The sequence below is a fragment of the Falco rusticolus genome, chromosome 3, assembly GCF_015220075.1.
Source record: "Falco rusticolus isolate bFalRus1 chromosome 3, bFalRus1.pri, whole genome shotgun sequence".
NCBI classification, from domain to species: domain Eukaryota; kingdom Metazoa; phylum Chordata; class Aves; order Falconiformes; family Falconidae; genus Falco; species Falco rusticolus.
Genome location: NC_051189.1, coordinates 44,303,895 through 44,318,444, shown reverse-complemented (window position 1 = coordinate 44,318,444; position 14,550 = coordinate 44,303,895). Strand labels below are relative to the sequence as shown.

General features: G+C 40.4%; 1 protein-coding gene across 1 annotated transcript in view; it reads right to left on the bottom strand.

Moving 5' to 3' along the window:
• ASPH (aspartate beta-hydroxylase) overlaps window positions 1-9,365 on the bottom strand; it is a 112,290-nt gene extending 102,925 nt beyond the window's left edge. The window contains exon 1 of the mRNA XM_037379130.1: window positions 9,138-9,365. Within this exon, the coding sequence (XP_037235027.1) occupies window positions 9,138-9,198 (61 nt within the window). The 5' untranslated portion in view covers window positions 9,199-9,365. The remainder of the gene's footprint in view (window positions 1-9,137) is intronic.
• Between the last annotated feature and the right edge of the window lie 5,185 nt (window positions 9,366-14,550).

Below are 14,550 nucleotides of genomic sequence, written 5' to 3'. Positions count from 1 at the left end.
TACAATCATGATAGCAGGGTCTTTAGAGACAAGATCTGAAGTTTAAGGTAAAGGTTTACTTTAAATAAATTCAATATAAATTCTTTGTGATACAAAATTGATTATTCCTTTTGGTATCTAAGAAACATTCTTCAGCACTGTAACCTTAGTAGAAGGGGGGGGGGGCTTTATTATTATCATCATCATCATTATAAACTAGATCTCTGCTTTGCACTTCATATAATCTAGTCTACATGGTTATAAAGATAGCTGTGCACATTACCAAAGAACTTCAATACACTAACTCAGAAACTTACTAGTTATGAACAGGGAAATGGATGGAACAGAAAGAGCTGTTAGTTCAAAGAAAAAGTCCAGTACTTAAAGTTGAAATAACAAATTAGCCAAATTAAAGGCAATATAGGCTTTCCTGTTGCCACTTCACCGATTTTACTTTAGTATTTGAGGAACTTTTCCTTATTCCACATATAATCAATCCTGACAAAAACCTTAAAGATCCTAATTTCCAATTCCTACAAGATTTCACATAGTAAAATATCTACAATACAAGCAATCAAACCAGGGCCTGCAGCAATAGGGCAAGGGGTAATGGGTTCAAATTAAAAGAGGGTACATTTAGATTAGCTACTAGGAAGAAATTCTTTACTGTGAGGGTGGTGAGACACTGGAACAGGCTGCCCAGAGCAGCTGTGGATGCCCCATCCCTGGAAGTGTTCAAGGCCAGGTTGGATGCAGCTTTGAGCAACCTGGTCTAGTGGAAGGTGTCCCTGCCCATGGCAGCAGGGTTGGAACTAGGTGATCTTTAAGGTCCCTTCCAACTGAAGCCTTTCAGTTGATGATGAAAAAATAACAAACACTGAAAACAACAGCAAAGGCATAAATTCAGGATTTGACAACTAAACAGGCTGATTGAGGAGATGCTGAGGGTAACCAAGTGCAACTGTGGGGAGGGGAGAAATGCATCACAAAGTATGTTAAAAAACTCCAGGATTCTAAGTGCCCTGCTGCACTTCCCTAGTGAAAGGAAGCTCCTTCCTTCAACAAATGAGGCAATTCCATTGAACCATCTCGAATTCAGAACTTAATCTGGATGCGAAAGATCAGAGATTCAGTTCTCTTTTCTGGGAAACAGTGTTTGAATTTCTTCAGAGGTATACAAGACATTTTTAAGTATACCCAAGGGTATGAGAGCAAAGCCATTTTAGTCCTCCACAATGAAGCTGTTCATTAGTGCACAGTCAAATCTTAACTGGCCACAACAGCAATCTCTAAGAGAGGAGCTCCACAGAACAGACTACAGCCCAGCTTTTCCCCTCCTTTCTAGGTAAAAAAGGGGACTCCAGACATAACAGGCCTATCATCATACTCGGTCTCAGCAGGCTGAATCTCATTTCACATTGGTTTGGAACAGTTTCAACAACAAGAATTGAAAACATACATTCTCACTCCTGTTCAAGTATACCCCATAAACAGCAGCTGCAACACTGAAAGTCAACCAAACTTTTTACTTCTTCAAGAAGAAAATGGAATTATTTTTCTCTTCTGTCCTGGGTGTCAGCTCTAGTTACCAAAGTTGCACAGAAGTAAAACACCACTCTTTCCAGCCCTGTTCTACACAGAATCAGAACTGAAACCCTATTCTTTGAAAATATGCTTCAGGTAAAATAGATGCATATGTGTGTGTGTGTGGGGGGGGTTATGCTTCAGGTAAAATAGATGCATGTAGGGTTTTCTTTTTTCCTTTTTTATATTCAGCCTATAAAGAGAGAGGCTCAATACTTTTTTTAAAAGTCAGCCCATTTCTGAATATAAGCTGTTACAGTTCAAAGTACTTTTAAGCCTATAGATACCTTTCCGGTACACAGGAAGCACCACAACATTTAGAAAAGTTTTTTAGTTGCAGGCTAAGATGATTTATTACTAAGTCAGAATTAATTATTCTTCCGAAAAAAATAACAATACAAAACACAAATAAGATTGTCATGTGGCTGACTGATGTCAAGCATCATTCCCAGGGTGGTTTTTTTAATTATTATTCTTATGAGGTTACATTTACTCTGACTGTAAATAGTGAACAAATCCCGATCGCTTTACATTTAAATGATTCTTCTAAGACATACATACAAAACAAAAATCAGAAAAATTTATTCAGAAGAAATCTACTCACAAACGAAACATCAAAGGAATTACTAGTTCTGGGCTTATTTTTAAAGAATAAAAGTTTTTCTCTCTAAGAGAAAAATAGTCACAAATTAAAGACAAAAAGAAACTTAATGACAAATTCTGTCCTAGGATGCTACATAGTTTTGCAAGACTTGTCAGAGGCAGCAAAACAGTTTGCAGTGCTAACTCTGCACTTTTCAGGGAGGTTTGGAGACCAGCTGTTTGCCCCGTAAGTGCTGCTGCTGTTAAACTTCCCTCTGGAGTTCTGTTTATCCAAGCATAACTGCTGAAGTCAGAAGAGGTAAAAATGAATACAGATACATGTTCCTAAGAAAAAATCCTGAATCTGCATCTGCTTCTTCTGAAAATGATTCTCTGTCTAGCACATTTATAAAAGCTAGTCAAATTTTGTCCACATCATGTTTTGGGTTTTTCTTCTTGGCTGTTTAGATGAATATCTATTTGAATAGTTCTTCAATTTGGATTTATTACAAGGAAAAATGTGCATAATGTGCACACAGCTTGGATGATCAATAATGACATTGCTTACAACTTGGAAGAGTTTTATAATTAATGCTGACTATCAACTGGAACACATTTAAAGCAGTATTTAATGCATCTATCACATACCAGCTGAATAGTTTGGATTATTTTTTTTTTTTAAACCTTTTATCCACAAACTTAAAGATAGTACAGTAACAGGTTTAAATAGCACTTCAGGAAAAAATAAAAAGTCCTGTAAAAACAGAACAAAACCATTTTGTGTTATCTATTTACCTAATCTAAATAGATTCCGATTCCCACATTCCGATATTTTTCCCAAACACTTTAGTCAATTTTTCTCAAGTCTTGTTTTTATGTGTATAAAACCAAAAAAAATAGAATTAATGCCCAAAACTGATTTAGAACTTACCTCTTGTAAACTCACTATACATAAAACATCAAGAAAGAAGTTCAAGGTTAAGACTACAACCTTATAACGAAATTTGTTTGTCTCATGCTATAGGATCAACATATCTGTTTAGACTGTAACACTGATAAGACAAAATTCATACTGATTTTAACTGTGCAGATGACTTAAAGATCTTAACTAGCTGCTACTTTGACTAACCAGCTCTCTGTCACTGAACATTTGGAAATAAGATCTAAAATTATATGATCTACCTATCTCATGTTTGAATGATTTAATGTAGCCAATAGTCCTACATAATTACTAGGTTAATTAAATGTTTGGTTGTATTTAGGCCAAAGCAGAGTTCAGGAAAGGTAAAAGTGGAAAGGAAATACAAGAAATACTTAAACACCCAACATGCAAATTCTGCCAGTGGTGACCTTTAAAAAAAGTTTCTATTACATAAGGTTGAAAATCCTCATCTCTGTGTATAGCACGCAGGCATTTATTTTAGGGCATTTTTTCCTTGTTCCAATTTCCTATCCTGTAATGTGGGTCACATTAATTTGTTTTAGCAACAAGTCCTAATTAAATCACAAAATAAAGAAAACATTACGTTGTTTCAGTTTTTTCTATTTTTCTCATGGTCTGAGCAAGTTTCAAATTGAAACAAGTAAAAATCTAGTTACCATGCAAGTACCTACAGCCCTGCTATTCACAGGCTTCTGCTCATGGGAAAAAAAGAACATTTTAAAATCCTTTATTTGATGCCTAAAACTGATCAAATTTTCAAGTCTGCTACCTAGTCAATTTAATTAGGTGTTAGTTCAAAGAGGTGATACACATCTGCAACTCCTACAGATGTCAGAAGAGTTTTTAGGTGTCTCATACCTACACTCTTATTAATAGTTGTTAAAATATGTTGTTAGGAGATCTCAGTTGCAAAAGTATTGCTCTTTTCACAACTTTCTTGCTTCAAAAGATATAGCTGTGTCCTCCAATTACTATGGGAAGAAATAATACCACGGTTACAAACTGCTATGTCAACTTTCTTTAATAATAGTAAAAACACAAACAAAACAAAACAAACAGAAAAAACCCACACCACCTTAAAAAAACACTGGCATGGAAAGTGAGATATGCTATAATAGTAATTAATTGTTTATTATTACTCAACCAGAACCTCAGGAAATAAAACTGTAAAACAAGAAAACTGCTGCTCAATTGTTACAAAACCCCTAGCTATTACAGGTTTTAAAAAGAAAGCCTTTAAACAAACAACTCGGTAGCAGTTGTTACGCTGGGTAAGTACATGCAAAGTAATAGTGCAACTCCATATGAAGGAGACTAAAATTTGTTTCATTTATAAAGCTGTCACAAAGCTGGACCACATATACTACAGTCTGTTTAAACTCAGTATATGTTTATCTGCATACTTAATTTCCAGTGTGTTTAAAGACACAACAGAGTTACAATTTCCACTTCAAAGCATAGCTCAAAACTCTGCCATGCAAAGAGCTAGCCCGTAGGATGCAGTTAAGAATAACACTGCTGCAGGCTATCACACAGATTACCAGTTTGTGATCTTCATCGGGAAAGAATCACTTGGGGTAACTCAGAACTTCACTGCTCAAGTTCTCTACAATGAAGAATTCAACATAAGAATTAGCACAGGAACACTTATCACATGTTTCACAGTGATTCAGGAAGGTCCAGCTGAAAACAAACTTTTTTTTCTTTTTGTACAGGTGATCAGTAAAGGGATTTTCAGTTTAAAGAAACAGAAATACCGAAATCTCACCTCTTTATGCACTCTGTAATTAGAAACAACCTTAACATGCATGCCTTCTACCGATTTTTTTTTTTTTGTTTTACTGAAGCCCCCGTATATCAGGCCATTACAATAGCATTTCCAAACCAACCATTCACCTTCTACATTCACACCATGGCTCCATGATGACACAATCAAACTCTTAATTCAGCCTCATCCTCCCTTGACACCCAGCCACACAGCAATCTCTTCTATCCAAACGACTTTCCATAAAAGTGTTTACAACCAAAATGAGGAAGGAAATAACAGATAGATTGTAACACAATAAATCAGATTATACACTGCACAATTGTAATGTCAAGAGCATAAAGTAAGCATACTGACCAGTACTTCAGATCAGAAATTAGAGAGACAGAATTTGTAGATAGATAGAAGCATGATATTTACATAGAATCCATCATATATGAAAATTAGGTATTATACCACAGCACAGCCGGGTAGCTGAGAGAGACCAGAGAAGGCATGGGTAATCACATTACTACTTCCAGTGCTTTAAATGGGAAGTTCAGTGTTTCCATGAGCCAACAAAAGAGCTTCAGCAGGAAATAAGCAACCTGTTTAGCTGATGAACTTTCTCTGCTCTTTAGGTAAATTAAAAAGCTAATAGAAAGCCTTCATCAAGGGAAAGTACACTATAAAATAGTCTTTACAACAGAGATGAGATAAAAAGTCAAAGTTCATGCAAACTACCAGGCACAACTATCTTCCTAGAACTGAAAAAGAAGTACTATTAGTACAAAATCGCATTTGGACAATGACATCAGGTCAACCGAAAAAAAATCCAACAAAAAAATCCACAAAACCCCCCAACAAACAACAAACAAAGTTAAAGAAGCCAGAAATTAATGAAAGGATTAGATAAGGGACCTTAGAAGGTCCAAAAGGCAAGTTAAAGGAGTTAAAAGCTTGGCAATACATTTGCGCTTAGATATCTAAGGAAACTACCTGATTAACCAGGAAAAAGTGAAATGAAGCATGTCCTGGGATCTTGCAGAGAAAAGTGGGAGATGTCAGAAGATAACCTCAATCACTATTACGGAGATTAAAGAAAATTTATCAAAGCAACAGTAGAGTACTTTTGACTTCAATCGGTGTAGCAACAGAGCCTCAGAACTACCAGAGGCAGGATTTATTTTTTTTTTTATATATATAAAATTAAGTTGTCTGTAGATACAGACGATGTCTTGTGTTGGAAATGTGGGTTTTGTATTGCGTCTAGCTTGTCATTAGATTAGAACTCCCCCACTTGTCATTAGAAATACAAAGAAAACAAATAGCAATTACTGCACAACTACATAATCAGGGAGAACTACGTTTAAGTAATTTTAAAAACGTAATTCTCGTAAGAAAAAAAAAAGATACCCATACAGCAATATAATGACAGATGCCTTACTATCAGTACTCCTGCAAGTAAGTATAGCTTACAAAGTAATTCACATTTTGTAAGTCATTTGTATTTCAAAAGTAGCTGGGCTACTTATCCTCATTCTTACTGAAAGGCTTCTCCAGCCACTAATGCCCAAGACATTTCCAAATTTCCCATCTCGTGAAATCTGAGGGAGTTAACTCACGACAGGTGACACACACTTGTTCTGTACCAAAACTGTCCCTCATCCAGTGAAGCTTTAAGTAATATTCCAGCAAGTATCTATTACTTCATCTAGCTGTTTAAAATTTATTTTAGTCCTTTTAGAGAGGCTAGAGTTTTTACAGTGAATTCTGTAGACTAGTGACAAGAAGCCAGACTTCCTAATAAAGATAACAACACATTTCCCTCAACAAGTATCCCCAAACTGTCAAATTTTTACCTGGTTTTCACTTCTGTACTCCAAATAAAATCATTGGCCTATTCATACAATTCAGTAAATGTCACTTTCAAAGAAGTGTCCATCAGTAGCTGTACAAAGATTTTTTTTATTAGGATTGATTTGACAGCTTCTAGTATATGACTTGTCAAAGTAAAAGGTAGAGTTCTAGTTCTAAAAATTATTTAGTTGCAGCTCTGACATTTCAATGAATCTGAAGACACCTATATAAACTACAATTAGAACTATTAGCGACTTATTCTATTTGTAAGATTACTGTCAATATTTTCTGATGCAAAACATAAAAGCAGATTACTACATTCAGATGCAGGCATTGTCTCAGTGCACAGATTTCTAGATGTGCTGTCAGCTTCAGTGGTTTCACAGCTATGAGCAACACCTTGGCAAGAAGCCACGTACTCTCCTACGAACTGCTGTGAAAGTGAATACTACATTATTGACAACTGCCTCAAACTTGAGGTTTCTTCTTCACAGGCTCGATTACTAGCCATGTCAAATTCACTTCCTCATCTCATTTTCACATCCCTCAACTATGGAAGGCTTACTGGCTGCTGTGAAGACTGCTCCTCTAACTGTTACTCTATTCACACAAGAGTAATCATCCATTACTTCTTTCTGCAGCTGCAACTATGAAAACAGCATCAGCTTCACGCTGTAATTTCTACAGTCCTCCAAGGGATTCTAACTAGAAGTTGCTGAAACTAACAAAATACTTGTCCAAGTTTGTCCAAGTTTAAGAGGTTACATCTTAGGCAAGTGCCTAACGCATTACTCATACTGCTTCATCCCCTCATAGATAACAGTAAATAAAGTGTCCCCAGTACAATTATACAAACCATGTATCTTTTAATATAAAGAGCTAAATTTTTACTCAAACCGAAAATAAAAAATTATGGCATACTTTTTTACTTAGCCAGAGATTCAGTTTCCTGATAAATTTGTTTTTCAAAGGTTGACAAACCTTTTAAGCGATATTCAAAGTATTCACAGAACCATGTTTAGTACTGAAAGATATACCAGGGATGCATGTTCTTAATGCATTATAATCGAAAATCTGTATTTAGCATGCTTAATACTACATGATGATCAGAGCACCTCCAGTCCAAACAAAAAGTGTAATATAGACACTGGCATAGGCCAGCAATCAAAAAAGGATTAAAAAAAACAACAGAAAACCCCTACCAACAAAACCACCTCCATGAACATCATAATATTGTAACATGATCTCTAAACTCTTGTATATTTCAGTATATTTGAAAGCTTTTTCTCTTAATTCATCATGTGATAGGTAAAATAATCTTATATGGTTCATCCTTTAATTAATACTGTTCTCCATATTACTGCTATATTCGAAGAGGAAAACCAGACACTACTTCAGTGTCATTACCACATTTCATCACCAGAGCTCTGTGCGTGTCAAGCTCAAAATCAAAGAAGTTACAAAGAGCAAGCATTCAATCTCTCATAAAAGCACTTCCTTTCTTTAGTGCAGTGTGCAAGGTTCCATGCTGACTCCAGAAGTATATACCTTTTTCCTCTTTCAAGCATGTTCTGCTATGCTTAAAAATGCTACTGCACACGGAGCTTTCCAGCTTTCCCTACCTAAACTGTTCACACGTAGTAGTTCAGGAATAGTTAGATTTCCTAAGGTGTTCCCTATCGGGGCAGGTAGGTAGCTGTATCAAAAAGTCTTCTGCGTGCATTCTTCCAAGATTATTCCTCCTTGCTTCTAAACTCACAGAAACTTAGATGCTATACCTACAACAGATCTAATAACTTTAGACCAGTGCTGCTACACAGGTGAACCCGAGGAGGTGTTCCAAATTTTAACACAAGAATAACAACGACCTCACTAGCACCAGACACTGGGCAGCCCAGTTCTACTCTCGGCTTCTGGTAAGCACGGTCTGAGTGCACCTTTCCGGGATACCCGCAGGTGTCGAAACCCGCCGCAGCCAGGCGGCCTGCACGCCGCTCGCCTTTCCTTCGGGGAGCTCTCCAGGGTCGTCCCCACCGCCCAGGCCCGGCCACGCAAGCTTCGCCTCCGCATGAGCTCCCCAGAAGGGGGACGATGGAAATGGCGGGACAGGAGCCCAGCAACCTGCCCCTGCCCCGCGGCGCGGGGGGGAGCGCGGCCCCCGCAGGCCCCCGCCGCGCGACAGAAGGGGAGGGGGAGGGCGGGGGAGGCCGCACCTCAGCCCGCCGCGGGGCGCAGGCGGCGCGGAAGGCGCAGCACCCCCTCGCTTCGCCCGGGGCCTCCCCCGCGCCGCGGCGAGGGGCTGCAAAGGCCCCTTCCCTTCCCTTCCCCTCCCCTCCCCCAGCTACGGGGCTCCGGCCGCCGCCGCCCCGCAGCGCTTGGGGCCGCGGCAGCCCCCGCCCCTTCGCCCCAGAACGGCGGCCTCGCTCCCGCAGCGGCGCCGCTCACCTCTCTTGGAACCGGGGCTGGGGCTGCTGCCGGCGCCTCTGGAGCTCTTGCGTGAGGCCATGGCACCTCCTGTCAGGCAGCGGGGGGCGGGGGCAGGGCGGAGCGCAGCCGGCGGGGCCGCCGCGAGAACGAGACAAGCACCGCCACCGCCACCTGAGCCCCGCGTGCGGCAGCGCCCTGCGGCCCCTGCAGCGCAGCGCCCAGCGCACCGCGGCCCGTCCCGCCCGCCCGCCGCCAGCCAATCGCGGGGCGCCCACGGGAACGAGGCGGGGCGCCTCTCAGTGCCGATTGGCCGCGGGGCGAGGGGGAGCGGCCGCGTGCCGGGTGCGCGTGTCCGACACGCACCCCGCCGCCGGTGCCTTTGAACGTGGCAACGCGGGAGCGAGCGGCGACTTCTCGCGAGGGTTCGGCCGCGCGCGCCAGGAGGGGCCGGGGCCGCGGCGGCCGCCGCCGCTGAGAGGCCGCAGGTTTGGGTCCCTCGTCAGCGGCCGCCGCCCTCCGCCCCTCCCTGCGGGGGGGAGCTGCCCCATCCCGTTCCCTGCTGGTAGGGGAAGGGGCTCGGGCCCTGAGGAAGAGCGGAGCGGAGGCGGGGAGGGGGCGGCTGCTGGCTGTCGCTGTGGGGCAGGGGGTTGTGCGGCCCCGGGGTCTTCTAGGTCAGTGAGGAGAAGGAGAGCGGGGAGCGGCGGGGATAGATGCTGGGAGGCCCGTGTGTCCGCGCGGGAGGGCGGCGGGCGGGCGGGCGGTGCTCCGTGCCCGGCAGCGTCCGAGCCGGCGGCCGGGGAAGAGCTAGCGGCGGGGCGGGGGGGGCCGGGCCCTCTGGCGCCCTGCGGGGGGGCCTGTCCGCAGCCCTCGCTGCGGGGGTGAAGCTGGCTGAGCGGGGCTTGGGAATTCCTACGGAGACTCTGCTTAAAGCACCCTGTGCTGTTTTTTAAACCGTCCTCCACTGTGTTCGAGCCTTAATAACGCATCCAGTTAAATGCCCAGATTATGTAAAATAGCTCATTAAGCCTTTCAGAGGTCGCCTTTTTAACCAACGTGGTAAAAGAGTTTGAAGAACGTTACATCAATGGATGAAGTCTCCACAAGCTTTTTTTTGAGGCTTTATAAACATACTTAAAATAGCCTGTGACAAAATAATCCTCTTTATCAATCACAGGATTTCAGGATGCTTCTTGTTACTCAGTGGTACGGATAGAGAATTACTTGAGTGGCAGCTTGGCATAGCAGTAAAAGTCTGAAACAAAAAAGCAAAACCCAGCTGTGAACTCTGATTGTAAATACAGTGTTTCAGGTAAAAATAAATAATTTCAGAAATAGGAGCTTTTGCAAATGCATTTGTGGAGAAAGAGCTCTGGCTTTTCCCAAAACAAAGGTAGGCACTGTGTTTTGAACAGAGTAATGCAATGAAGCTAACCAGAAATAGTAATTTACCGAGGAGTGTTAATCAGTAATTTTGAAAGTGATTTGAACTTAAGTGCTTAGTCAAGTAACAGGTTGACACTGTAGGTACGTAAGCCGTAGAAGTAAAAAACAACTAGTTTTGTGAACACCAAAGCTAGTGAAGCATACTTCTTGGTATCTCTTACATGAATTAATTGGTGTCTAGTACAGTTGGGTACTTGAACTTTTCACTTGGTTATGGCATTCTACTGAAGTCTTACTTTCACAAAATATGTAAGTAATAATAAATCAGTATTTCTGAAATGTTCTCCTTTTGTCTAGTGTGGCTGGAACTGCCAAACAAGTTCAAAAGTTGCTGGGGAGGAGCAGACATACCCATGGCCATGTACAATTTAGCACAGAAAAGCTAACAGGATAAATTATTAACATTTCAGCAAATTGGGAAGTACAGCGTAAGGAACAAATAGTCCTAAGGAAAGCAAGAAAAAAATTATAGTCGGTGATTACTGAAACTATAATGATTAGTAGAAGATGATTGCCTGTGTGACTACATTCTTGTGAGTAGTAGTTGCTGTCAAGTAAGACAACAGCTTTTTGTGATTAATGTGGAATACAGTTTCCTGAAACTGTGCTGTGGGAAGTGGCAGTTTGATAAGAAGTTAAGCATGTCGAAACAACTGGGTGAGCAGTGACACTTGGAAGAATTTTGCTAATGATTTACTGTGAATAGAATTTCTGACTAAATGGACTGTAAAATTCCTTACGTCTGTTTTCAATGACACACAGCTGCCAGAATTTTGTATTTGGTGTATCCAGTACCTGCTTGTATACTCTTGTGTCCAAGAAAACTTGCAGGATGAAAACATACACACAGAGGTAGAGCTTATAGCAAAATTGTATCTTTATGCTGATCACTAGCCTTCTGCATGATCTTGTTATTCAGAGGTTTCTGTTGATCTATAGCATCAGGAAGACTTTTTCTAAACGGAAGGAGAATTTAGATAAGAGGGACTGTTGTCTTTTAATGGTCAGAGAATATTTTTCTATATTCCTGCCTGATATCTCTGATCATGTACTTAAAATCATGCATAGTTTTGGACTAAACAGCCTTTCAGATGTACTTCCCAGAAAGCAGTAGCCCTGGTTTTCCTGCTGGGATCACCTGAAGACAATTCTGGTGCAGGCTGTGTAATCTGTGTTGTGCCACTGAAGAAGCTGGGACAGCTTGGTGTGATTTACTCTTGACAGGGTGACTGTTGCAGCAAATGATATGATGATCCCTTCTGATCTGAAACATTGTGAAAACCTAAACAAAGTTTAAAAATGTCATTTTGGGAAAGACGATGGAGAGAAAAGCAAACAGCATGGGAAGGTGAATCTATATGGGAATGGCTTGTCATTTTTTAATCTGCTCAGTTGTTTTAGAGCTACATTTGGTACATTGTGAGGCTATGCAGTAATCCACAAGAAGACAAATATCACTGGTTTTGTTTGCAGGAGGAAAAGAAACAGGGCAGATAATATAACAATGAGAAAGGAGCAAGTTTGTTAAGCAAAAGCAAAGAAGAAAAATCAGGAGGACTAAAAATTGACTTACGTAATAAAGCCAAGAGGTATGAGACAGCCCACAACAGTCAGTTGGAGTCTTTCCACTTGGATCATGCTTATTTAAAACAGAAAATAAAAAATCCTTCCTCTTGGCAAGAATCATGTTTACCTCTACTCCAAACTGTCCTAATTGACTGCTTGTTGAGACTACAGCTAAACTAAAGTTAAATTGTACCACATATCAAATTATTGTATTAGAAGAATGCTACCGATTAATGAACCCTGCTTGGAAAATGAATGCGTGGTTTTACTGTGCGTTTTGTTTCCATAAATACCTATGCATTAGTGCAGTTACAGCTATTTTGCTGCCCTGATTAATTCAATAGCACAGTAACTGCTATTCGACAGAAACATATCAAAGGTGATAAGCTGAAGCAGCAATGAAGCAATTACACAAGAGGAGGATTCAGCTTCTAGTCTCCTAATTTCTAAAAGAACTGCAAATACATGACCTGTCTGTAGCAAGAAGGGATGCTGAGTAAAAGAGGCATTATTACTATGAAAGAACGTGTGACATCTACTTAAAGTAATTCAGCCTTATATTTTTCACTTCCTGTATCATCGCTGTATAAGCTATTTTAAATCACCCTTCACCTGTGCCAAATTCAGTGCTATAGTTTTTTGAGTTTAAGCTGTGTGTTCCATTGACAAATATATTTCCGTTCACAGTTTTTATCTGCGTTTGTCATAAAGTCATCTGTTACACTGCTAATAGACCATGACATTTCTTGCATGAAAAAAGTGTAACTAATAATTGAAGGCTCAGAGGCCTTAACATTATACTGTTGGTGTTCCTGAGCTATGTTATTCACATTTTGATCATTCTAACTGAATTACAGCTGTCCATTAGATTATGTCCATTTTTTATAAGTAAGTGAGTTTCAATTGATCATTAATGGAAAGCCCATTCTCTTAACTAGAGAAGAGTATTTTTTTGACTTAATACATTGCAATGAAGAGAGGTATGGAATTCTCGGGATATGATAAACATAATATATTACAAACACTAAGATAGTCTAAGATTTTTCAATAGAAAACTTTGATATTTAGAATGTTAAGGTTTTTTATTGTCCAGATGATACTTTTTTCATGCATGGTGAGTGAACTAAGAACCCTGCTAGCCAGCTGAAGAAGATGTTTCCACCAGCAGACTTCATGTTCAAAAACGTGCTTTGGGTGAACTGAGGACAAAGAGGGTGGTGAACAGGTTTTGCTGTTTTTCTGGATTATCATGTTGATACTTGAACTGCTGATCAGCTTTCTGTTTCTAATGGGGTTACAGGCAGTACAGAGGATCAACATCTAGCCATTTGCATTTGTCAGCCAGAGTTCACTAACTACTGATGGAAAACCAGATCAGATGTTTTAGGAAGAGCGGGAGAAAAGAGAAGGTAAACAGTATTTCAGTTATCCAAATGTAAAAAGCAGCATTCTCTGTGGTGGTGGTCCACTTACAGCTAGCTGACTCTGCAGCAAAGAAAGGTGTCTTTGAGTTGGTTATTCTTAAGGAGGAATGATGTCTCATTTATTTATTTTAACAATACTTTTATGGTAATAGACACCTGTTACTAAATTTATGCATTCTTATATAAACTTAGAACATCTTCTAAATAGTTGGTGGTAGTGACAAATGGAAAGCAGCCATTTGTTGGAGAGGAGTTCCAAGGATCTAACTATCCAGAATATAAGGAACGCAAAGAACTTCAGCCAGGCAAAGCATGTCTAATTCTGGCAAAGCTAAAGTTGAAGTGAAGTTTGGTTTGAAATTGCTAAAGTAGAATGTAGGCTATCTATTATAAAGTCTAAGATCAAAAGCTTGTTCTTCTTTCTCTCAGCTGATTTGTATTGACCTCCCCAGTGAGTAATGCAAATAGCATTTGGCCTTTGGATCAGTAGCGTGGCCTGGTAGTCTGGGATTTGTTACGGTATTGCTTGGATTCTGTGGGTCTTACTGCAGATTTCGCCAGTTCTGATTCAGCTAAATTGATCCCTGTGAGTGTAATTACAGCTGAGAATGAAGCATGCTTCTCAGAGCAAGTTTTTGTATCTGGTGATTAGGTTTTGCATAACCTGTGAAGATTATTTGGAATTTAATTGAGGCCATTTGTCATGTTACTATGCACCAGCACAGGAATATGTGGATTTATGTCCTACAGCATGAGAGGCTCAGAAGAAAAGAACAAACATTTCTTTGTGCACTTGTAACAGTTGTTTGTAATGTGTATTCTTGAAAGGACAATCAGAAACTAGCCTTGAAAGATCTTTAAACTGGAAGGCATACCTTCCAGATGGATTGAGAACAATTGATGGGACTCAAATAGTTCAAAACACAAGCTGACTACAGTTAGACTAGAACAAACCAGGATCAGTACTATTTCAGTTATCTTGGATAGAAAAAAAAGTC